This window comes from Gouania willdenowi, chromosome 13 (assembly GCF_900634775.1).
Source record: "Gouania willdenowi chromosome 13, fGouWil2.1, whole genome shotgun sequence".
Taxonomy (NCBI): domain Eukaryota; kingdom Metazoa; phylum Chordata; class Actinopteri; order Blenniiformes; family Gobiesocidae; genus Gouania; species Gouania willdenowi.
Window position 1 is genome coordinate 20,189,378 of NC_041056.1, and position 26,408 is coordinate 20,215,785.

At 39.5% G+C, this 26,408-nt stretch overlaps 1 protein-coding gene across 2 annotated transcripts in view; it reads right to left on the reverse strand.

Moving 5' to 3' along the window:
• Positions 1-26,408, reverse strand: part of arhgef17 (Rho guanine nucleotide exchange factor (GEF) 17) — a 76,402-nt gene extending 49,994 nt beyond the window's left edge. Inside the window, exons 1-2 of one of the 2 annotated variants that reach the window (XM_028464478.1) lie at positions 25,536-26,408; positions 21,106-25,469 (exon numbers count right to left, since the gene is read on the reverse strand). In XM_028464478.1, coding sequence (XP_028320279.1) covers positions 21,106-25,469; positions 25,536-26,025 — 4,854 coding nt within the window. In that variant the 5' untranslated portion in view covers positions 26,026-26,408. Of the gene's footprint in view, positions 1-21,105 lie in introns of both variants that reach the window. The other variant, XM_028464477.1, reaches the window with a different exon arrangement.

Consider the following 26,408-nt stretch of genomic DNA (forward strand, 5'->3'; position numbering starts at 1 on the left):
CTCGGAGTCAGTATAACCATGAGTAACGGTGGGGGGTGCTGATATAAACTGTATTAATAATGATACATCCTCACTAATTAATGTCATGCAGTGCCATCAATCTTCACTGGCAGAGACATAATCTACCCCTCTATGTCAGTAGGTGGCAGTAGGGAGCACAATGATGCTGTATTTGTGAGGGAGTGGTGAATTTATACATCTTACTTTTCTAATCAATTAGCAATAAAGAGCTTAAACTGAATCCTAATAGTCCCAATGTCATGCATTTCAATGAGAAAGGATTTAGTGACTAAAACAGTAGATGACTTGATCTTATTATATTTATAGCTGATTGCAAACGGGAACTTTCTGCAATCAATTATTTTTATTACAACAATTTATTACAGCAAGTCACCTACTATGGCACATAGTGTGTAAGTGGTTTATGAGCTACTTTAAGGATTGCGATCTAAATCTCTTCTCTTGCCTTGAACTATTTCTGTGTGCCACATGTTTAGGCAGAACTACACGACCTTCTGTGCTGAACACAAATCACAAACAGGGGAGCCACTTTGTTCTCCTTCAAGTGAACAGGAGGAGATCAGATTGAGGACCACCCTACCATCAGTTATTCTCCCAGAGGGACAGAAAGTGGGGGAGAAAAAAAAAGGGAAACGTTTGCTTTATCTCCAGCACACACACACACAAGCACAAACACAGATACCGGATACTCCCAGGAAAGTAGCTCTGTTCATAAGTGCTCACATGAAACGGTCACATTCCACAATAGTAATGTCCTCACGCATGCACAAAAGCCACGGGGGGTGCTCCCTGTCATCTTCACTGTACACATTAACTACTGCTGTCAAAATATTCACTAACAATGTCCCACACAGGCTTCAGACTCCCTGTAAACACAGTGTAGGTCCGAAAATGCTCAGTTTGACTTCTACAGCCTCCAAATCATGCTCAACAAGAGTGGCACACTCGTAAAAAAAATAAAAAATAATGTGTGCCTTAAAAACCAAATAGAGAACCTGTAATGGAAACAAAACAGGCGTTGCTAAACAAACCAGAAAAAAAGAGGAAAATTCGAACCACAATTCTGCAAGCTTAACTCAAACGCCAAATGTTAATCTCTGCATCTTGAGCGTACGTGTGTAATGTTTAACAACTTCAACTTCAAGCCAAACCACTGAAAACGCAGCGTGTAATGTTGAAATCTGTGGCACATAGTTAAAGAAATACATGAATACCAAAGAAATGTGAAAGCACAAAGTCAAATCTCCCTGCTCGTGGTTGCATATTGTGCTTGTATTGTGGATGAAGAGCGACTTTTATTTCCAAATTGGTTTTACACTTCTGTGAATCCTGTGTTTGAACAGAGCTTAGGACATTTAGTTAATGTGTACTCTTGGGTGACATTAGAAACGATAGAAAAGGTGTGTTGAAAAGGTTCAGACAGAGAGAGAGAGAGAGAAATGTTTTCATCCAGGGGATTAGAAATGCCAAATAAATCACCAAATTAAAATAAATGGATGTGTTAAAATGACTGCAAAAATGTAGTAAACATGAGAGGAGCTGCTGCTCACACTGAGGGTTGTTTTTTAAGAGGTAGAAAAAGAAGACCCCCTGATTTAGCCCCTCCCAATTCATTCTTGCCGTCTCCTTATATGGAAAGGTTGCGTGTGTGTGTGTGTGCGTTTGTGTGTAGATTTGATCTGTAAACACATGCTGACTAAAATCAAATTGAAATTTCCTTTCCTAACCATTTGCTGCCCAGTTTTCTCCCTCTCCACAGACTCCCATTCAGTCACTCAACTACATTAAAGCCTGCACAGCCTGCATGATTGCATTCAAAATATATATATATGTATATATATATTTGATCATGCACAGAAACTAGAGTGTAAAACTAACTTAAATTCAGCAGAAATATGGAAGAAAAAGTGGAAAGAGTCCCGTGGTTATATCCCAATCAGCCTCTTAAAGGGTGGACCAAAATAACATGGGGAGGATCTGTTTCTGTCTCCAAATGGAAGGAATCAGAAGAAGCCAGCATTTACTCTCCAGCTCTCTTTTCCATCTCACCTTCTCCTCCTTCATCGCTGCTGAACTACTTCCCAGAATGTATTACCCTCGGCACAAATGCATGGAATGCAGGAATCCAGGTAGCGTGTCTGCATAATCTCTCTCACACACACACACACACACACACACACAAGTACACAACCATACAGTGCATCTACGGACATTTAATAGACAAGAGAGGAAACAGAGCACATGGGATCTTAGGATTTTACATTTCTAATAGTGGTGGGAACCTCTGGGTACCTCACGATACGATACGCGATACAAAGCTCAGGATAACAATTAACTCACGATATGACGACACTGCGATTATCGATATATTGGTCAGAAATCAATCTACGATATTCGATGACATAACAAGAAAAAAAAAGATTAAGTGGAAAAATACAATTTTTATTTTATATCTCTGAAAGACAATAAATTGAAAAATTGTCCTATGAACAGTGACACTATTTTAGTGCAACATTTCTGTAAATAAGTGTCAACATACCAATGTAAACGAATAAGTTCCTCCAATAGTGCTTTTTGTAAACAAAATATAGGGTCTTTCTTACCAGTGACACCATTATAGTGCAATATCCCAGTAAACAATATATTGGTTCCTTCAACAAACAGTGATAACATTTCTGTGAAGACGTACCTGCACATTTTAGTGAAAAATCAGAAAAGGTTTAGGAAAAAAAAAAAAAAAAAAAACAATTACTTTTTTTTTAAAAAAATCGATATTTAGTGCGAGCAAATATCGTGATATATCGCTGCATCAAGATATCGTCAAACTCCTAATTTCTAAACTGATACAGTTATTTCTACAGACTGTGGTGAGATATCACAAATATATCAATATGCTCATTTTCGTATCAAAATACTCGTTTTAGGAGTCGCTGCTTTCATAGCTACTCAGAACAACATGATACAACTTTTTCACACATATATATATATATATATACATATATATATATATACATATATATATATATATATATATATATATATATATATATATATATATATCGATCCGATATTGATAACGGTCCGATATTAGCCAGAAAACCAATATCGGATTTTATCGGCCTGCATCTAAAATCTTCGATATGTTATATTGGTTTTTTAGATTTATTTTTTCAATATCTTCTGTATAATTTTTTTTTTCTATTCAATCATAGAATATTCTTATTATTTATATATATATATATATATATATATATATATATATATATATATCCGATAGGATATCAGCACAAATCATACATACTGTTATTACTTATTTTGTAGTATGTTAGAAAAGGCTTGATTATTAAAAAACAGACCCATTTATTATAAACCAATGGATTACATATAATTAACCTTTTATAATAAAAATATTCTATGATTGAATAGAAGAAAATAATAATAATGCAGAAGATATTGAAAAAATAAATCGAAAAACCGCTAGATGCAGGCCGATAAAATCCGATATTGGTTTTCTGGCTAATATCGGACCGTTATCAAAATCGGATCGGGACACCCCTACTTCCTAACCCAGACCTTCCCTAAACAAGCTACACTACAGAACTCACTCACACATGCTGTCCCTTTGCATATATGTGTTCTTATATGTGCCTGTGTGGCTTTTTGCATCAGAAAATTTCACCTAAATATATTTCTGGTCTGACTTAATTTGAATTAAAAATATCGAGATTCGTATATCGCCATTTTGAGAAAAAATATTGAGATATGAGTTTTATCGCCCAGCCCTAAACACTATATACATTAGCAATTTATTTGCTATTCTATCTTTTTATAAGATGTATAAAGTTTATACATCATTGGCAACACTAAGTCACCAAAGTGTTGTTGCATCCAATTTGGCCCACAGCACAAAGTCAAAATGACAGAGAAAACATGAATTAATGAGTATACTACCACCTAATTGCAGTTGTAGACATCTCAGTCCCTCCAAATATACTCCACAATATCTTCCAGGGCTCTCTCAAATTGTTGAAAGAAATTTTTCTAAAATCTTGCAATTTTGCTTGAATTATTTCACAGAATTTCCCCTAATTTAATTGGTCACAAAATCAAAGAAATTTAAAGTGAACATTCTACAGGGACTGATATCTGTCAATTATTGCTTGGATATGATCTGTGCCTTACACACTTCATATCATTTATATGTGGAAGCTCTTTACCATTGTGTATTTGAGAGAGATACTCAACCCACAAGTTATATCCAACAAGAAGACACAGTCAACATCCCCCGCCAGATTGGTTCTCATTAGAACTCACAACCTTTTCCTAAATGTCCTAAAACTAGGAAGTTAGATGTATACATACGAAAATATTATCTCATCAGAATCTGAGAAAAGCTGTTCCCTTTGAAGCTACCTCGAACATAGTAAAGGAAAACGGAACAAGGGCAATAACTCCGGAAAAAATAATTGAGCACTTCTCATTTTCGAACTCCATCAAGGTATTGATACCCTGACGCCACACACTAAATTTGGTTATCCTATCTTAAACATCTCTAAGAAATGCTGTCCCCTTTGAAGATACCTCGAACAGTGTCAAAAAAATGGAACAAGGGCAATAACTCCGGAAAAAATAATTGCATGCTTCTCATTTTTGAACTCCATCAAGGTATTGATACCCTGAAGCCACACAACAAATTTGGTTATCCTATCTTGAAAATGTTTCCGAGAAAAGTTGTCTCCTTTACAAACGGAGCTCAAACCTATATCCCCCTTGCACTTTGTGGCGGGGGATAATTAGGCACCATGCTTAGTTAGTTAGTTTGATGGACATGATTTATATAGTGCTGTAATGACCAACAAAGTAGCCCCAAAGTGCTACTGTGCCACATGCTCCCCATCACATTCACACACCAATGGCGGGAACAACTTTGGGCTCATTGTCTTGGACACCATTGACTAGTTGATCGACTCTTCGGTGATTAATGATCAAAGCCTCTCAAAACTTTTGATTTAAATCAGGAGACTGCTGTGATGGAAAAGCAGAATTCAAAGTAGGATTAAAACTTGCCAGCTGACAAAATTCCTCAACGATTATTTCTTTCCCAACAGCGTCTTTGTTGTGCTCATCAACTCTCAAGCCATCTCTCATCTTATTTTTCATTGATTTCTTTTCCTGTCATCTTGTCATTCCCATCTAAAAACAGACAGAGGGGAGGAAAGAAAAGCTTGGTTTTTTCCCAGAAAGGACAACATTCCCAGGCTTGGACCATTCCCACTTCCTATTAATAGATTGGGTACACTTAAAAACATGTACACACACATGCACGCACACACGCATCTACCCCAAAAAGCAGATCCTCATTTGCTGTAGTTACTGTTTTCTTATCTTGTAACTAACAAAAATAAATAAACTGAGTCCAATTCATCTAATAACAAAAAAAAAACCCGATATGATCTAAACCAGGGCTGCCCAAATTCTTTTCATTGAAGCGCAAAAAATTAATTGCGGCAACATTCATGTTGCGATGCAAGAAATTAAATTTGCCAATAACATAACTGTGGAAAATAAACACTTAAAGTAGTTTTGAAATTGAAGAACACTTTTCTTTATTGTGTTTCATGGCACAAAATTATGAAACATCTACTGTAAATGTCTTCAAAGACATTTCGTGCAATATCAATGATCAAAACACTATATTTTCCACTGCCTTGAACAATCCTTTAAAACTCAAGAAAAATAATGTAATTGAACATCAGCTTTAGATTTTTTTGTTATAAATCACTGTACTGTATTTCATTAATTTTGTTTGAAGTAGAGAGTATATAGAGTACTATATAGAGTACAGTACTATAGAGGGCAGAACATACTTTATATATATACTTTCAACAACAGGCCAAAACGGCCAACTTTGGCCCGCGGGCCCCAAATTTGACGTCCCTGATCTAAACCCAACTGACTCAGAATGGCACTTTACGATATGTTTGCCTTGCATTTTGTTTTTATTTAGAATATGAAAACGTATCACGAGTTTGTTCTTCTACTCAGTTCACCCACATTGATCTTTTTTTGGTGTCAATAGGAAGTTGGTCATGTCTTGATGCAGCATGGACAGTGACTTTTGAACAAACACTTTGGCCAGGTTGCAGCCAATACTATCACTGAAATGTGGTGCTCTCCTGTCAGTAGATGTTAACACCCTCATAGGTTTAAACATGGTGTTTAGCTACTGCAGAGGTGAGTGATGGGAGGTTAAAAGGTCTGTGTCAACCCCGGGGGCTGCTCTACTTGAATGGGAGTTGTGAAGCTGTCAGGCACTTTGCCGATGAGGTGGGTGAGAGATTTGTGCAGTACTCAGAGTGTCTGAGTGACAGCCCTAATGTGTCAACTGTGACCAGGTTTCAGATAATGGAAAAAGGTTGAACTGATGACTGAAGAATTGTTTCAAACTGTTTTGTCTTGCGTTTGCCCTGAGCTTTTTCGTCATATAATCTAGCTTTCATCTAAACAACAAAAAACATTTTCATGTCACATTTTATGGTGTTTTCTCACAGTCCCTTCACAATTTATGGTAAGTCAGGATGAAGTCACAACAGGGCACATGCATACATTTGTTTTCATAATCTTGGTAACAAATTGATAAATGCTCCTATTTCCTCCAACAATGTACGACTAGTTGTAAATTTAAATCCGGTCAGGGTTTAGAGGCTTTATGATTTCAATCATATTAAAGAAAAGGAAGGAGTTCAGGTGTAAAGTTGTTACAAACCTCATGGAGAACCAAACGTAAATCTGCAAAACTCAAACCTATTTTTCATGACCTGTAATAAAGAAATTTCTTTTTGTTACTTCCAAGACTTAGTCAATTTCTTTAGTCTTAAAAATTGAGGAAAACATTTATATCTAAACATAATAATTATGACCAAACCTCCAGCTCAATTTGCAGGAGCAAAACATCCATGTCAAAATGTCCAAAACATGCCAAAATGCTGCCATTATTCTGTCCCTCAGCTCAGTGTTTCCAGTGCTTTGACCCTTGACTTGTGGCAAGTTGTCTCTAGATCAGAGTTGGGAAATTGCTATCATAGCAGGGGGCCACAAAAATGTGACTGTCTCATCCGAGTGCCACATTATCAAAATTCGTGTCAGCAATGAGAATAATGACCAATATGAGCATTTATATTGATAAGGTTTTGTCTGTTGGTTTGTTTTTCCGTATGTTTTAGTGTCATTTAGTGGTTGTTTTGTTTGTATTTCTTTGATTTTGAGCGCTTTTGTTGTTTTACTAATTTTACTGGTCATTTTGTGTACATTGTTGTAATTTTTGTATATTTGTGTTGGTGTTTCTGTGTAGTTTTGTTGTCTAGTGCATTTATATCTACTATTATGTGTTTTTGAAGTCATTTAGTGCTTAGTTTACTTTAGGAGCCTTACAAAAATAGAGCAAGGGCCTCTTGTGGCATCAGGGCCACCTGTTGCCAACATGTGATCTAGAAAGTAGACAGGTACACCACAGTTTGTGATTTTTAATGGAGAAAAAACTTTCTTTGTCATCCATTGCTCCATTGTTTCTTTAGCTGACCACTACATCTACGATCTTCAATGTTGCTCGTTTATTTCATCGTCAACAACAGAAATTCACATGATACATCTGGAAAACCTCAGCCTGCTTTAAATTATTTAACAGGAGGTATTTTGCTGCCGCAGCATTACTACTTTGTGTCTTGCGTATGATTTGTGATAAGGATCCTCTCTTTGGTAGCCTGACTTTCTACATATTCTTGATTAGACTTTGCTATGACCAATGGGTAAAGTTTTTCCACAAGTTTGTATTCTGATTATTTGATCACACACATGAAAATCCAACCCCGGACTGTGTTTGTGTGAATTGCTGACAAAGGTAGTTATAAACTCTATTTGCATGAACCAACAATCAAAAGAAGCCTGGGCCTTTAGATGATAAAAATTGGAAGGTAAAAAAACAAAACATGTTTATCTTTAGACGTGCACCGCTCTGCAGGAAACAAAGCAATACACCAGCACACAGAGTCCAGAGGGTCTTTTATGGCTAAAGAGTTGTTCATTCAGACAATATGATCCAGATGTGTGCTCAGTGGGAGAGGAGATAAAAATAGTGCAAGAAAGGAAAGGAGAGGGAGAGAAAGGAGAAGGACGAGGTCAGTAGTACATAAGAGGAAGAACGATCTTTGTCACTGAAGTAGGAAGATATTCAAAGGTGAGTGAGAGCGAGAGATACAAAAGATGGGTTGAACAGAAAACTGTGAAAAAGCTTGTTCTACAGCACCAAACTTTATTTGATTCTTTTTTCTCGTACTTTTTCCCATTTACTCTTAAAAACCCAAAACATCAGACCCACTGATGTCATCACATTCCTACAGCAAACCTCCTCACATACACAAACTTTTCCGGCACACACAAATGGTTTCTATGGGCAACAAGGGTACACATAAGGGCGACACGTTTGTTTCTAAAGCCAAAAAATTATTTGCCAACTCCTCAATTGTGGAGCCTCAAGACAGTGTAAGCAGCCCTAAAGTTGTTCAACCACAATGTGTGTGTGTGTGTGTGTGTGCGTGTGTGTGTGTGTGTGTGTGTGTGTGTGTGTGTGTGTGTGTGTGTGTGTGTGTGTGTGTGTGTGTGTGTGTGTGTACTTTAACTCTCATTTGTAGTTTTACTGCCCCTCTCTCTCTCTGTGTGTGTGTTATGGTCAAATATATCTCCCCAAAACCCACTTCCTGCCCTGCCCTCTCAATGAACACAATTATGGCTATAGCAAGGACAGCACAGAAGGAAAAGCTCCTTAAAAGGCAGAATCCCTCTTCTTGATTCAACCTCTGCACACATTTTTCAAATTAAAAGCCAATACTTCATGTTTTTCGAATACAAAAGATGTGTTTTAAAACGGTGAGAGGGAGAGCAAGAGTGGAGCCATTTATACTCTCCATGCCACTTGTTCTTTAAAGTGAACAGTGACAGAATGACTGACGGATCGTGGGTTCTCTTCAGAATGAAAAACACTGCCAAAACTGAGCTACAATGTTGAAACACAGCAGATAATCAAAAGAAAAAAGGATTAACTTCCATTTGGCACAAAGCATAGAAATCAGTAAAGGAGTAAACTTTGATAAAAGTCATTTGGAGTAAGTGAGCAAGAAATTGCAGCTAAAGTAGACAAATATGAGGTAAGACTTAAATCTAAAAAGCATTTAAAACCAGATACAACTATAAAGCAAAGCAGCATGTTGGTGCCAAATCAATTCAATTCAACTTTATTTATATGGCGCCAACTGCAACAAAAGTCATCTCAAAGCACTTTCAAAATATAAATTTGGCAATAAAAAGGAAAAAACCCAACAAATCTACATGAACAAGCATAAGAGACAGTGGGAAGAAAAAAACTCCCTTCTAACGCGAAGAAATCTCCAGCAGAACCAAGTTCAGAGGTGGAAGCCATCTGCCTCGACTGGTTAGGGTTAGTGGACAGGAGGAGGAATGGAACACGATAGAGAGATAGACCATCTGAGTATCTGAGTGTCCCAGACTAGTTGAGCCGTGAACCACTGATCACAAACCGCCAGCTCCAGCGTCAAGACACCAGTTGAGCAGTGAACCACAGATCAGGAACTGTCAACTTCAGGTTCAAGACACATTAAACAGAAAAGAGAGAGAAGGGCAAGGAGAAGGCACAGACTGCAGAAAAACATGATGCAAGAATATGGGATGACAACAGTGTAATAGGTGTGTAAGCAGTGTGAGCACTGTAATGGGTATACAACGAGGCTCAGAAGTGCTTTGTGTTAACGTTACTGAATGTTGAATGCGGTGCGTTACATGCATTGATTGAATAAACTGTTATCTGAAAGCACCCCTGGCTTCATACACAGCTGTAGTGAGGAGGTGGGTTAAAAACAAGGTGAGCGATTATGATTGGCTAAGGCGGCGTCATGTTTGATGGTAGTGTTTTTACACATGTGCCAACACACGCTCCACACACACAACCACTACAGATATGATGAAGCAGCAGAGATGGCGAGCGTGGAGCAGTCCGATGAAAAGTTGTCATTTTTAAGGTGGCGATACAAACACGACTTTAAATTAATTGTGGTCAAAGGCAAGAACGTGCATGTGAAGTGTTCATTATATCCAGGAACGAAGACTTTGTCGACATCCGTCGTAAGCAACTCAAATTTATTGAATTTAAGGAAAGATTGTTATTATCATTGTACAAGATAACAAATCAGATACTAGAGTTTATCTAAGCATGTCCCCACATTTAATCAACCTTGACCTCCATCAACTTTCCGTATCTGGAGGAAAGTGACAGGGATAACATATACAAATTCTACAACAATTTTATAATGGTTAGATGATCTATCTTCTATCTGCTCACCATTCATTCACAATATTTAAACTCTCCCACTATGGCTTCTCGTTATATCTCCGCTACAGTTTTGGTTATTCAACTGTTAGGTTGGACCTTGAACATTACTACAGGTCTATATTTTACATCCCTACATGGCCACGGTCCTCGTGTTTTTATTACATTGGAGATCAATCAGTGAGATTTGGTTCTGGCCTGACATTTTTTGGAAAATCACCCTTTCCAATGATGTTTAATGTGAATGGCATCTCTGTAAAACACTGTGTGAACCTTAGATAATTTCTCTCCTCCCCTCACAATAACATTTCTGAACCACAAAACTCAAATGGTGACTGGTGAATAAAATGTTTGAAGGAGGAAACGTTGATGCCTGGTCTAAAATAAGAGGCCTATTGAGGAGTGAAGAAGGACTACATTGTTACTGGCGAAATGGACCCAATTACCCACAACCCCTTAGCTGTCACAGGGAGATGGGAGCATTGTGTGAAACCTTCAAACATACCTTTTGGGGACACACACCGCATTCCACTAACCCACAGATAAACGGAGGTCATCATCATTAACCGTCATCAACTACTACTGTTGTATTTGGCAGATTTTCCAGATTATTGGATAAATGTGAAGAAGCAGATCAGCACAACCAAAACACAGGTGACTGGAAGATGAAAACTGTTTCATAAATGTTTTTTGTGAAAACCTGGGCTATTTGTTTTGTGCTTGGACTAAGAGTGATTGTAATTTTGACTGAAAACGATCCGATTCATCTTAAAGCTAAATCATTAGTAATGACAAATTATGTTGATTGATGGACCTTTTGCAGTTTTTGAGCTTTGTGATGAGTTTTATGACATCCTGGCACTTACTATCATGTTGTGCATGTGCAGAACCTGTCAAGCACGACACACTACGCTTCGTTGTTGGTTTTGTCTTGTGTTTAGAGCTCCTGTTGTATCAAGGAATCCTTCTGAAGGCTCTACTGGGTGCTTGGCAACTCAGACTGACCAGAGAACCCCTAAATACCCCTTTACCAATGAAAGTAGTTAATTGATAGGCTTTATTGCTTCTGCATGGATAGTTATTTCCAGACTTTATTGTCCGCTTGGTAACCAGCCGCTTACAGGGCTTCTTAATTAGCAGAAAAAACATCAGCAATGATGAAACACTTCAACCTCAACAACAAAAGAGCTTTTGCTGAAACAGTTCTTGTCGTGTTAGAAACCTCTAGTTCTTGCTGATGGAGTAAATATATTTAAGGATATGAATACGTGAAAAACTCAATGCATTTTAATGTGTTAAATGCATACATTGTCTGTTTTTGTTACACTGTTGTGTCTTTTCTGTTTGTCTTTTGTCATTGTGTTGATGTTTTATTCCATACTGTCATGGTTTATTTTATTTTTATTTTTTTTATTTAACATATATTGATTATCTGCCATCGTGGCTCAGGTGATAGAGTCTTCTAATCAAGACGTTGCAGATCAACTCGATGCACTTGAATGACAATGAACTACAACTGCTGTGTGAATCAGTGATTGTGGCTGATGCTGTTCATTTCTTAGCAACTATTGAGGTAGTGATAAATTAGTCAATACATTTTTATATCCAACTCAATTATGAATATGCAATTAAGATATATTAATGATATATATTTCTCATTTAGTACAGCCGTTTTATTATATGAGCCTTCAAATGAATAGTTAAACAATTACACCTTTGAATGAATCATATCTCCAGGGTTGAGTTTATACTGTAACTCACATGGCCATGCTGCTCTGCAAGCAGGAATGACTGAGCATGTTTTACGTCACACAAAAAACTTAACTTGGATAAAACTGTGAAATGGTTGATGCTTTTTAGCATCTATAAGTTAAATCCCCAGATTGACAAAAGTAAAAAGAAAGAGGTCAAGCGACAAAATGGATTGATGAGGGAGCTGGATGTTGAAAAACGACAGAAACACACACAAATACACACACAGACAACTTTGGCTTCCCTTTGTCCCTCCCTTTTCACACTCCAAAAAACACACTCATGTCTTCTCAGCTGAGGTAAATTCCACATATTTTTGCAGTGACTCACTGCTTTGTTCAGATTTTCCTTGGGACAACATATTTTACTAAAGTACAAAGTTAGCTTTAGAGATCATTTATAGTCGTCTTCGACGGAAACAATAAGGAGGGATTTGAGGGGAAGATATTCAAATATTTGTCAGGAAGTCATTTTTTATCGTGTCTACATAGAATGATAGCAATCTTTGCTCGTTGAGTGCAATGCTTGTTAGATGTTAATGTGTGACTGACTGTGAACGCTTGAAGCCAAAAGCGACCAAAAGAGAAAAAGACATGCATTGTTAGTTCAAAGTATGGCGGCACATTTACCTACAATACAGGTTAAATTTGAAAATAATCATTAAATAACTAACATTCAAAACGTCAAGTTTCCTAGGGATGTAGGATTGTATTGTGTGCACATATTAGACCCGTAGTGTTGATAAACTAAAGTAATAGAAAATTAAAGATGGAAGTATAGCATCTTAATCTGATCAACAACAAACAGGTGGTATTAAAGACAAGTGACCAAATGGATCAATCATTTATGTACCGGTAACATCAAAATATGGGGCCAATCTATATGCACGATAGAAGGAAGAGGTATTCGATAGCAAATAGCTGATAACTATTGATATAACCTGTGTATAGAAAACAATTATAACTGGTGATCCATGTGCGCAGCAATTAACAACATATGCATTGAAAGAGGGATCTTAGCCATTTGTTTAACCAAGCAACGGCTATTTCTTCTGTCAAATTCAATATATTTATCAAACAGGAAGTTGCACACATAATCAGGAAGTAGCAACCCCAGTAATGAGATAGAGCGACACATAAGACAAATGAAAACAGAGCTGCAATAGAACCACTTGGGTTTCAGTAAAAGGTAACATGGAGGCAAACCAATAAGCTGTTGGATGAAAACACCTGCCTGTCCTGCAGTCGAGCGTGTTTATACAAACTCGGACGACGTGTGGCTATTTGTGTCAATTTGATTAAATTTCTCATGACACGATTGTTAATATTGCAGCTAGGAATAAATATGTTTACCTGTGAGTGTAGGACATCATCCATCACTCTGTGATTGGATGATCAGTGTCATATTTGAACCATAAAATTACTCAGCTAAAATGAACTTGTTTGTGTATTTGAAACCTATGTGAACGTATTAGTGTATGTATACTACTTCAGTTTAGCACCAAATTAAAGTATATTTGTCAATGTATTGTTATCTTATTTTTAAGAGTGCTAGAAGATAAAACCAAATATGAAGGATTTTCTAGCTCGGTTTTTTTTTAGTTTTTGTTCACTTTTACAGAAATTGTAACATTGCATAGAATTTTCAAAGAAAACTACCCTCCTATCCAATTCCCGTCATTGAACCTTATCCAGACACACAGAGAGCCACCTGCCTGTGAAACATCTTTTGCCTGAAACGGTCCATTTTCTGAGCTCCAAACATCTTCATCCTCTCCCTGCGCTTTGATCCGCGACCCAAGAAGCCACTCTGGAACAGCACTCCGGCACTTCCACCGCCTCCCTTTCCCATTTCCTACAGAGTTTCTTAACTGGCAGCTAGAGCATGATCCAAACCGGCGGACTGAGGCCATCAGACAGACCAAGACCAGAGTAAGAAGAAAAATATAAGGACATGAATGGAGTCACAAGTAGAAGAATTTCTGTCGTCATCTTTCTTTGGTTGACAAAAGACCACAGAGAGAACAAACAGCCAACCCACAGTTAGGACAAAGCCTGGATACAGTATACATGCGTGCACTGTGCCCAACCACGCAAAAAACTATGCTAAAACGTGCTGTCCAATAGACACAGTTGGACCATTGTGTGGGGGACATAGAAAAAGGAAACCCATCATGCAAATGTACATATATGCCTTTATGCGTGCAAAAATCTATGCAAGATCAACGCCTTTCACTTCCTGTATGACTTCATTATATCCAACCAGCATTAACATGAGAAACTGTTTTTTGTTGCAATGATGATTCAATAATTGTTGGTATCGACAGCAAAAGTATGAACTCTTAAAGTTTTATATCTCACGAACCAACAACAACCCCAGTGGCAGCAACATATGTATATTCTAAACACATACAAAGAAGCAAACCTTAGACTTTTAAGTTGCGTAATTAAATGTTGCTCTTCTGTGTTGGATTTCATTGGCTACAGATTGGGGAAAAAAACATCTGCGGTACACAAGAGGTCAGAGAGCACTTTTTCCTGGAGAAGACCCAAGTGCTAAATCTGAACTGAAGCCAGTTTTGAAATGAGGCCTTATATGACTGTTTCAGAAGAAATACGGCAGAAACAGCAGTGATCCACGGAGAAAGCAAACAGCCTTGTTGCAGTTTACTTGCCTCAAAAAGAAGAAGAGAAACATACCGTACCTACTTTGCATTCGTTAAACGTCCAGAAAGAAAATATAACCATTCTGCTCCAGTAGGACCTATAAAGTCTTTTCCATGTTTTTTTTCTTGTCTGTAAAATATTTCTTTGGCATGTATGGAATTCTGGGGGTATTTATACAGTAGCCCATGTTACGGTATTTCCTTTTAGCAAAAATCAATTAGCACAAGCTGGACAGATGGCCTTGGAGGATTCTATGTAGGAGCTAGATCAGCTGGCAGCCAGTCCTGAATTAGGTTAGACATCAACAATAAGAAGGCTGGGGTTCTCACGTTAGACTTCTTAGACACATGTGCTGCAGATGTATGACTCCAGGAAAACTACACAGACTGAGACACAATCCTTCATTCATGTCATGATGAAAACTAACAAACTTTAAAGGTTGGCCATCTTATGCTCTTTTTTATTTAGTTTTCTGATAACATTAAATCTGTGCCTTTTAGTTAAGAAAAAAACACTGTGACAGCAGCAAATCCAGAAACACTCATCCCTCAACCAGCAGGAAAGAGTGAAAATAGGGACAAGGAGGGACAAACACAGCTGTGTTAATGTGCCCAAGTGCAAACCTGAGCTTTACCCTAAATCTAATGTCTAGGTGGGAATGAAGTACATCTGCAACTTATAAGATGCATAATGTCACAAATCTGCCTGTGAACAGAACAGGCAGAAATTGCAACTGTTGAAAAGTGCTGTTTCAGATGATGCTTTTCTTACATAAGCAATCTGCTCTGTAATTACACTGGGTGGATCCACACAAGAAAGAAAGAGCTGGAAAGATACAGTCTAATGTGGAAGGACCAGGGCAGAATAGGAAAAGATACAAGATTTTAGCCAAACGTGCAGGTTTCGTCTGCTTTCTGTTTGGAGAGTCACACTAAATACTAAAAAACGTAAGACTGCCCTTAAAAGGAGAAGTTCTACAACTTCAATGTATATTACAACAGCCACCAACTGAGGGCACAGAGAAATGCTTCACCCATTGAACCATCATTGTGCAAACAATTAGCAACAGGGCCATGTGCTGGGCTTTGTTTACAACTGTCTGTCAGTGAAATTATAAATGAAAATTATTCGAAATTATTCAAATGAAAAAAAGTTGAATTAAAACAAAAAAATGTAGCCTTGCTCAAAGCAAAGCTAAGCTAATAAAACATTTTCTTTTTTTTTGAAACTCTCGAGAAGATTCTCAAAGCAAAAACCTAATGGAAAAACATCTATTGACATTGATTATGTTCAATGAAAATGAGAAAAGTTGATAGAAATGATTGATTTAAAAAGTGGACTTTTAGCACCAAGTTAGCCATTTTTTCCATAGGCACAGTTTTTAAAGGTCTCATGTCATGCTGTTTTTCACCCATCTCCATTTGTTCTAAGAACCCAAAAATGTAGTATTTGAGGTTTATTTTCCCAAACTCACCCTGCAAACTTGGGCTCACCCTGCAGTAAGAAAGGAGCAAATCACCCTCTAACTAACGATTGAGGGAACCAATAAAAAAAACACTTTGGGCATGTGTATGAAGCCTAAATAGCACTTTATGATGTTTAAAGCACAGAAAAGTTGATTTAGCGTAACATGGGCCCTTTAAGCTATCGCTGTTCAACAGGGACAGCATTAACTTTTCATTAGAGTTCTGCTTCAACCACTGCCCACAAGCCAAAATATCAGATCAGAAGCGACTGATGTGCCACAGATGGAAAAGGTCATCACAGCGCAGCCTTTTCAATTCTTCAGGTCAACCCACATTGCCCGCGTCATCTGTGGAACATTCTCGATATTGATTCTGAAAAAAAATCAATTGCTCATCCTTTCATTCCTAGAATTACATCCCTCCCTTTCTTTGTGAACTCTAAACCTCAGCTGACCTTTCACATGGAAGAGGACCCCTTGTTCCCAACCAGCATCCTCTTGAGTGGAGCCTGCCGTTTTTATTCACTTTCAAGCCTACTTCAAAAGAACCGTGTTTTCTGAAGATCTAAGGTGAGAGTGAAAGCTTTATCAGAAGTGCTTTTTACCAATTCTGTGTGCTCAAGTAGCTTTAAACCAACATGTTACTACTTAGTACAAAGATTAATTTACTTGAAGCTGCTACGCCCAATAATTTTTAATTAGATAAAATAATAGTGTATGCCTCACAGATCAATGGATAGAATCTCATTTACTAAAAAAAGAAAGGAAAAGCGTTGAAACAGCCACACAAAAGTTTGTTTTCATCTTCACTGTCAACAGTTTGTTGACATTTTCACGCATTGCATTGTGGGACGTGGAGTCGCAGAGACGGGTGCATAGCAGTGTTTTTACTTCATTCTGATGTTGTGGGGAAAACTGGGAACAAAAATTGTGCCAAGAGAATCTCTGTCCTCCTTGTCTGGCGAAGAAACAGAAAAAAATCACAATAGAAAATGAAAATAATAAAAACACTTATAGTACATCATGCATCTGTTTACTGGGCTGTACATCCCACAATGCAATGCACAAAAAATTCCAACAAACGATGTGTTGACCGTGGAGATGAAAACAAACTTTCAAGTGGCAATTTCTTATGGAGGAACGAACATGCCAAAATAAAAATAAAAAATATGAATAAATAAATAAACATGGAAAATAAAAAAGGACTATTGAAAATTCAATACAAAAGAATAAAATTAAGTGCAAACAAATACAAAATTTTATACAAATCAATAAATATAAGTGGGATAAATACAAAATGTAAAATATAAATACATCAATAAATAAATAAAGGCAAAAAAAGACACACTTTGGACAGCCCTCTCATTTACATTTATATTTTATAGCGACCCGAACCTGCCAAAATTAAAAATGAATAAATAAAAGAATAAAAAAATAAATGTATAAAATAATTGAATAAATAAATGTAATTAAAATAAATTCTATTTATATTTTCTCTTTTATTTATCAATCAATCAATATAACATTTTTTTTATTTTTGCATTCTTTAACTTTTAATATTTTTTCCCACATATTTATTTATTTGTATTTCATTTTCCATTTTCCTTTGTGTTATTTTTTCATTTATTTTTAATTTTGTCAGATTTGGTCCTATATTATTTCTACCTTTTTCCACTAAATGATGTTAGATTCACTGATCTATGAGGCGCACACTATGATTTTAACTGTGAATGAGTTGATATTGTAAAGCGCTTTGAGACTACTTCAGTGTAGGGATATAGCACTATATAAATCAAGTCCATTCACCATTTTCACCTTAACAAGATTTTTTTTTTGGTTGCAGTTCTAAATAAAACATACAAGATAACAGAAGAGCAACAACAACTACGTTGCATACTAATTTCTGTTCACCTACACCTTCCGTGGGGAGCAGTGAGGAACTAATATTTGATTCTTCATGGGTGGCCAAATGAAACAAAGTCATCCATAAATCTGTAGATATAAACACTGCGCTTTTAAACCTAATCCATGACAGAGGAGACGATAACCTGGGCCTCTTTTCTTCTTTTTGAGTGCATGTGCCTTCCTCCTGTTTCCACCACAGCACACATCCCCTATAAACCTGCACTGGCCTCATCGAAGGAGGAGGAGGAAGGACGCTTGAGTTATTATTATCTCATAGGTCACAGAGAAACTCCAGGATAGAGATTAAAAAGCATTGTGAACACACGCACATCTACGAGTAAAGAAGAGATTGTATAGCCTACTGTAGTTAATTTCTTTGAATTTTTCAAAGAATTTCTGCAGGTGATAAAAAGATTGAGCTCCTCGGGACATAAGGCTGATGATGAACGACACCAGTGATTCTCTGACTGTTATGCAATATGATGAGAAGGGAGGACTTGTGCATTCCTGCTGCCTCTGACAATGAATGCTACTTGAACAGTAGGAAAAACAATCACACACACACACACAAACTAATTCAAAAAGAAGCCTAATCCATCATAGGGAGGAAACAGCGTGTGTACCTCATTTGACCTCCTCAAGAAAAGGACCCTGTTATTTTCTGAAATAAATCTGTCTCTTAGCTGCAACAAAAGAAGAGCTGCTCCGTCTAACGCAGCTCATTTCACTCCAACTGGGTAAACTGAAACTACCTTTTCTCAACATATGCAGCACACTCACGAACAAAACCTGAAGGAGAACTTGAGCTCCTGGCACTCTTTTTTCCCCCTAATTTCTGACCTAACTTCTCTGTCTTCAATATGGAATGCATGTGTTTTATTTCAGTTTTACATTTACATTTTGAATAAAATTAAATATAACATGCACTAATACATATGCCACATCATTTTGCTGTTGAGAACCAAAGATGTAGTATTAGGGAAAATGTTTTTTTCACAGTGGTATCTTTCCCCCACACTTTCCCATCATGCTTTAGACCTAAAGTTTTTAGCCGGCCCTCTCAGTTTTGGCTCTCTACCTGACGTTTGTGTCTGTAGTCGGTTACCTCACTTCTCTGCTATGTTTGAGAGACACAGAGATTAGGCAAAGGCATGATATATTAAGGATGTGTCATTTTCAGACATGCAAACAATGGCTGGGAATCATGAATCAAAGTTGAGGATTAGGAGAACTGTTCATCTCAGAACTCTTTGCATGAGGCAAAAACCACACCACAGAAAAGGAATAGACGTTTCTACTCTCTCTCGTACACGTACACCTATCCCTTTCTTCAACCATTTTTTAGTACTCAGACCGTCCTGTATGATTTGAACTTGTTAAAAAAAATCTGTCCAAATTCCAATAATAGACACAATGCTCCAGAGCTGCACTGCTCTAAACAGCATGCTGGCAGAAGCCTGAGCTCCATGCAGTGATATAAAGTCCCCACAATTAATGCTGGCTCCCATTCACAGAAACAGAAACAGAAAAACAAGTAGTTTTTAATCCAGACACATCACAAAAGGGAAGTCACATTAGGCACATTAAACACGGTGGCACTGGCCGGTAGCGCCGATGGCATCAAAACCATCAGTTACCACAGCAACTTCCTGTTTCTCTTAACCAATTTCCCTCAAGATGAGGTCACTCGCCAAGCCATCACTACAGAAACTGTTCAGTCATACAGGCATTGCAATCCTAATAAGGAGCAGAATCTAAAAGTAACTGAAGCTTTTAAAAGGGTAACCACTCTAGATTAAAATAGTGTTTCATCATTTTTCAGCCATTAAAACATCACTAAAACACAAACACGTTGATAAAAAGCATTAAACTAGAACATAATTTTCTCAGCTTTGATTAAAAAAGAAAAAAAAATTACGACAGTATAATTGAAGCTTGTATGTTATAACTTCATGTCATGGGTTTAGGAATAACATAAGATATGTTTCCATATAGGGAGGGATGATAATCCCCAAATATTTTTGTGCTTTTTTTTCATTTTTCTGTGCCCCATTTATGATGCTAACCTCAGTCAATGGTTTGTGTGAGTGTGTCCACAAAAAAACACATGAAAACACACAATATGCACTACTACACAAGGTTTTAGGCCAAAAGTTTTGCACTGCTGGTTCTGGTAGTTCAGTAGAGGCAACTGTACTTCAAACTTTTATATTATATATCTTAATAACAGACATTGGCAGTAATGGTTTCATTTGTGATGATCTGAGGTGTTTGTATTTTTATGTGCTCTTACATAATATATTTAAAACTTTTGGAATTGAAAAAAAAAAATAGGATATAGTTATTTTATTGTTAGACAAATTGAGGCGCAAACTAACACCAGACCTGAGAAACATCAATGAGCCACAGTAGGGTTTACTCTGCCAAATACACAGAAGAGCAACACATGATCATTTCTCTACTGCTGAGACAATGAATGAAAAGAAGCACTAGAGCAAGTACATACTGTATATACAAATAGGTCTGTGCCTTGCTGCTATCTGAGGTTTGTTTAATCACACCAACCACAACAGTAAAGTCAGTTAAACATGGCTCAGTCTTTAATGGCCGCCGTGTTTTAGCCCTGCTTGTAAATGCCCTCTGACACTTGCCATACCAGTCCTCATTCATAAGTTCTTAGAAATACACATAAACACACATGTTCAGCCAGTTATTGGGAATTTATACTGTGTAAGGTAACGTGATAGCCTGGTTCAACAAAGAGAGTATTGAGAAGGTATTTTAAGAAAACAGTGACCTCTTCCTCCATAACTTGTGACATAATATATTATTTTATGCGGTGTGCACAGTAATCTGTAAATGTCACAAAGGCTACAAGCAGAATGAAAAGCTGAACTCACCACTCTGGGTTTGGTCCTCTGCGTAGCTGGCACCAATGCACTCTCCTCTGTCGTCTTCTTAGATCCAGCTTCTGAGTTTCCACTGGAGTTGCTCTCACTGCGTCTCTCTGACCCTGGACGTGTGCTGTGGCCTCCATCCTTGGCCCTCTCAGAAGTGTATGCATGTTTTTGTGTCACCTCCTCTAGAGTTGGTGTCTCCTCTCCTGAAGTCTTAGAAATGGATGGAGGTTCTGTTGTGATATGAGCATAAAGGACCTCTGATTCCTTCAAGGGCTGTAGTTGAGGAGGAGGAGTGATTGGCATGAAGGTGGAAGGTTCGCTAGCATGGCGGACATGTTTGGGCACTGGTTTGGACTGCAGTGGGGAAGTGGAAAGAGGAGTGAGCTTGGTTTGGTTGCTGTGACTGTCCTGGACATCAGAACATGGTTTTGAGGACTCAAATGAGTCCTCAGGGGTTAAAAACGGTAGCCTGTTGGGACGTTTTCTAAAAGGGCGACGAATCATTCTCGGAGACAAAACCTCAGCTAGCTTGAGATCAAAGTTAAACTTCTGCACCTCTTCTTCGCCTTCTTTATCTATTTCATCATCCTCATCATCATCATGGGGGGTTAATTCTGACTGCAAACTATCCATCTGGACTTCACTGCCACTGTCTGAATGAACATGGAGATGTGCAGATAATTTGTGTTTAGATTTGATTTCTTCTCCCCAAAGTTTCTCTCTCTGTTCACTTAGGATTGGCTCACTGCTGGAAGGTAGAATCTGGACAGGTTGGTCAAGCTCACTGATTGGTTGAGTGCTGCTGGTTTGAAGGTTGTTCTGGGAGGGTAAAGGGGCTTCACTTCTGCGACTGGGATCACTGAATGACTTCTTCTTGGGAATTTTGCCATTGCCAGAGTCGTCAGTCATCAGCCTGTCTATCACAGCTTGCTCTGAGACGATGCTTCTGATCACCACACTGTAGTCATGTACTGTATCATCACGGAGCCCACCATCACTGCACACCGACAGGTCACTGGCTACACTCCCCTCATGTTCTGAAAGGGTCGCAATGCTAGACGTTCCAGGAACACCTCCCCCTCCTCCTTTAACAGACAGGGACCCTAACAGGTTGCTGTCCACGGAGGAAAAGTTATTGTTGCTTTCTTCTGTGGCGGAACAGCGCCGCTGAGGCATGGGGTCACTGAGAGACCGGTAGACTGTAGACTCCCCGTTCCCCACAGCAGCCATTGTTGACTCTCCAATACTGCCATTAGAATCGGAGCCTGTGTTATTGTTACCAGAGGGGGAGAACTTGCGCCTTCGCCGAAGAGCACTCGGGGTTGATGGAGCTTCAAATCCTCCTGCTGCCACGGCTGTTGACCCCTGTGACACTGCACGATTGGTGTGGATCTCCTCATTGACAGAGCTGTGGTTTCCAGCAGTAGTGCTCAGCTCTGCAATAAGTCTGTCGTTCTCAACCATGCAAGCAGAAAAAGCCAAGGGGTGCAGCATGGTGCCATCATTTAGATGATTTGAACAACTTAAGCTGTGTTGTGTTGGGTTTTCACCTTCCTGCTTTAATCCTTTCTTTTCATGAAGTGCAGATTGCTTCCATACAGCGACAGGCTGTCCCAAGACATCCCTGGCTCGTCTTGATACAGCCCTAACTGAATCTGAGCCCGAGAACATCCTCTCTGAGAGGTCAGCAGGGCCAGTCTCTGGCTCTGTCACAATCCCCTCATCCGTTAAACTTGACTCATGGCCGGAGAGTTCATCCACAGAGCGGTCGTAGAACATGCTTTCCTCCGAGTCACCCTTCAGCAAGACTTTCTTCAGTTCTCTGCTCCGTGTTGTAGCCTTTTCACAGTGCTCTGTACCCCTGGTGTTTAACTTTTCTGGCTGCATACTTTGCCCACCCCTCTCACTCTTCGCTCTCTCCCCCTCATGTTTATCTCTGACTCTGGTGTTCTCGAACTCAGCCTCTGCATCGCTCCTCACTTTTTCCTCTACGTTCTCTCCTCCTCTCTCATAAATGGATTTAGTCCCCTGTAACATTTCACCCAGCAAATCATCATCAGCTTTGCTTAAAAACACATTGTCACTATCATTAATGTCTTTCCTCGTACCCATCTGGCAGATATCTTGAATTACCTGCCTAGCTTCCTCAACATACTTATCCTGTAGTGGAGTTGGTATCACTTCATCATCATCAAAGCCAAAGTCACTCATTCTTTGACCTCTTCCAACCCTGTATTCACCTCCATCACTTTCTACTTCTCTGTCTGACAACACCATCCTGCCCCCACTCCGCTCTCCCTCCAAGTCAAGCTGCTGCTCTGAGAAGCTCCTCTTCCTGCTGTCACCTGTCAAGTAACACCTTGCGGCTGCTGACGACTTCTCTGAATAAGTAAAAGACTTTGCACGCCGTAATGTAGCTGTCAACTCTTTTAGTGATGGACGGCATCCAGAAGCCAAAGGGAACCCACTGTGCATCCCCGCCATGCCTGTTTTACACACTGATGACCCCCCAAGGACATTAGATTTATCCCCACTAGACTTTTTACGCATCTTTAACTCTGACAAGTCAGATTTTAAAAAGCTTAAGAGTGTCAGAGTTTCTGAGGTGATGTCAGGGTTGGACACGGATGTTGGGTATTTATCTGTATCATGCATCCCACCCTTTGTAATTGCTTTTCTTGGTATCACACTCTTCCCACATCTAACTCCTGAAGATGTTTTACCATCTCTGGAAAGTGTACTAGTTAGGGGCGTAGCTGTTGGCACCCCCTTGGAGTGTACTCGCACTGGAGTGTGAGGAAAGCTATCCTTGTGGCCAAAGCTGGGGGAGCGATACATGGTAAAATTCCCATGGAATGTTTTGCTTAAAACAGATGAGGAGGCAGGCCCACCTGTGCTATTTACAAGTGAATTTTGTCCTAAGCTAGCATTGCTAACCTGGTCTTCCTCCTTCAGTGTCTCAGTGCTTGAGTATCGACTGCTGGTACGTGAATCACCTGGACTAGAAAGGAAAGGGAGTATGTTGACCTTTGACACTCTGGATACACCAGGTAGTGTGGTGGATGTCACAGATGAGGAGATGCGCTCCCAATGTTGCACTCTGGCTCTGTGACTACTGGTTTCTCTGGCTGAGTGGCTGCGGGTAACGATCCTTCCATATTCTCCTCCTGTGTTTTTTTGACGGTGCCTTTCTAAGTGCTCCATTGTCACAGCCGCATCACTGTCGCTGTCTTCCGATTGGCCATCATGATCATTGTAATCATCACGGCCTGAGGCTGGACAGGCCCCGCTGACCTTCTTCTTCTTTCTCAACGAACGCCGGCGCACAGCTTCTCTACAGTGATGGCTTAAAGAGGTAGGACTGTCCTCCTCACTGCCAGAGGACCTGCAAATAGCCTTGGTGCCCCGCCAACCATTATTACTGTGAGATAAAAAGCTGCTTCCACGCTCTGTGGTGCTCTTGTCTCCCCCTCTCTTTGACAGTGTAGTAGTAAGCAAAGTGGAGCCACTCTGACCACCTTCTAATCTCCTTGGGATGTGCTCCTCCTCATCGTCTCCAGAGCTGAACCGCCAGCCAGTGAGAGAAACAAGTCTTTTTGGGGCTTTCAGCTCAGTAGAGGGAGCAACGGTAGAGGAGGTAATGGCTTTATCGTTAACAGAGGAGGCAGTGGAGGTGGGGGCTGGTGCTGTAGAGGAGCTATGTGAGGAATGTAAACTATCCCTGGGCAGCCCGACCCCCTGTCTATCCCTTCTCTCCCTCACCGTCGGCTGCTGAAGAGAGGAGGAGCGGGATGGAGTGTCTGAGCTCCTGGAAGACGAAGTAGCAGAAGGTTGAAGGTCAGGGTTAGGGTCAGAGGTCAATTCTGCCGTCCTGGGGGTCTTAAGGGTTACCGCTACACCAGCACTGGGACTATGAGACCTGTATGCTGGGTTACTATTTTGAATGAATGTCTCTACATTTAAATCGTCATCATTTGATGATTGATAGTGATCATATTTGAAATGAAAGTCCATATCATCAGAAAAAGCCTTTGTTGCTGCAGGCCTGTCTGTGCTTTGTGCTTCAGCTAAGCATTTGTCATGTAAATAGAGGCTACTGGCTTCGTTGGGTGAGAGTTTATCACATCTATGGGAGTGAGGGGCAGTCTCACTCAGGCTGGGGTCATGCTGAGAGCTTCTGTGGGCTGCTCTCAAACTCTCACATGGATCTGTGTTGAGCTGCTGTCTCTCGTCAAAAAGCTGCCTTATTCTGGTCACACTGGGCCACTTGTCAGAGTGCAGGGAAATAAAAAAGTCACCTTGGTGTGCGGATTGGTAACTTTTGTGGCTTTTTAAAGGTCTGCTACAGATATCACCATCTTCCCCTGTTGTAGACAAACACTTTTTAGGATCAGGCTGAGTCACGTCCACCTGGGAATAGTCTCTCTTACCAGAGTTACAGCTGCAGTCCGTGGGTAAAGAAATCCGCTTCTCAGCTTTCTTCTTTTTCTTCTTCTCCCGGTCCGAGCACACAAACTTAATATGCCCGTTGTTGTCCGAATGTGGCTCTTCTTTCACACCGTGTTGGAAGTCTTCCCCTCCGCTGTCGTGGAGTAAAGATTTACGAGGCGACCGGTCACGGTCCGTCCTGAAGCTCCTTGCCCGGGGCAGAGTGCTGCTGCCCGGCGAGGAGCTAGTGAACCTCTCCGTCAGCTGGCGGATGGATGGAGAAATGCAGGAGAGAGGGGTGGAGGAGGCTTTCTTTGGCTCTGCGGTGGGGAGGCAGGCTGTAGTGGTGGTGGCGGATATTTTGGAAACTTTCCTGGACACATTGACACGTCCAGCAGTCCTGGGCTGAACCGGAGCTCCGTGTCTTTGCTCCAACTTAGTCAGCGACACACTGCGGTACACAGCCCCGCTCTTCCTCTCTCTTTCTGCCATGTCTATCCTCCTTTGTTAGTGCTCACACAGTAGTCCCACTTCCACGGATGTTAAACACATCTCTTTGGAGACACTTTTCTTTTTTCCTCCCCCATCAGCCATGCACTCACTAACTTAAAAAGCTTTTTTTTTTAAAAAAAATGAGCAAACTAACTCTTCAGTGAGATGCAGTTTGTCTTGTTATTTGCACTTACATGTTGCAGAGTCCCGAGATTTAAAAAAATAAATTAAATAAATTTAAAAAAAAAAAAAAAGTCGTCATAAGGCAAAAATGTCCTAATTTCTTCCCGCTTCCATAGCAGGCTCCCAGTGTTCCCATCCCCACAGGTCGCTCAGCTCAGCTCACTCCCACTACTGTGTTTGTGCCTCTTATTTTTGGCATG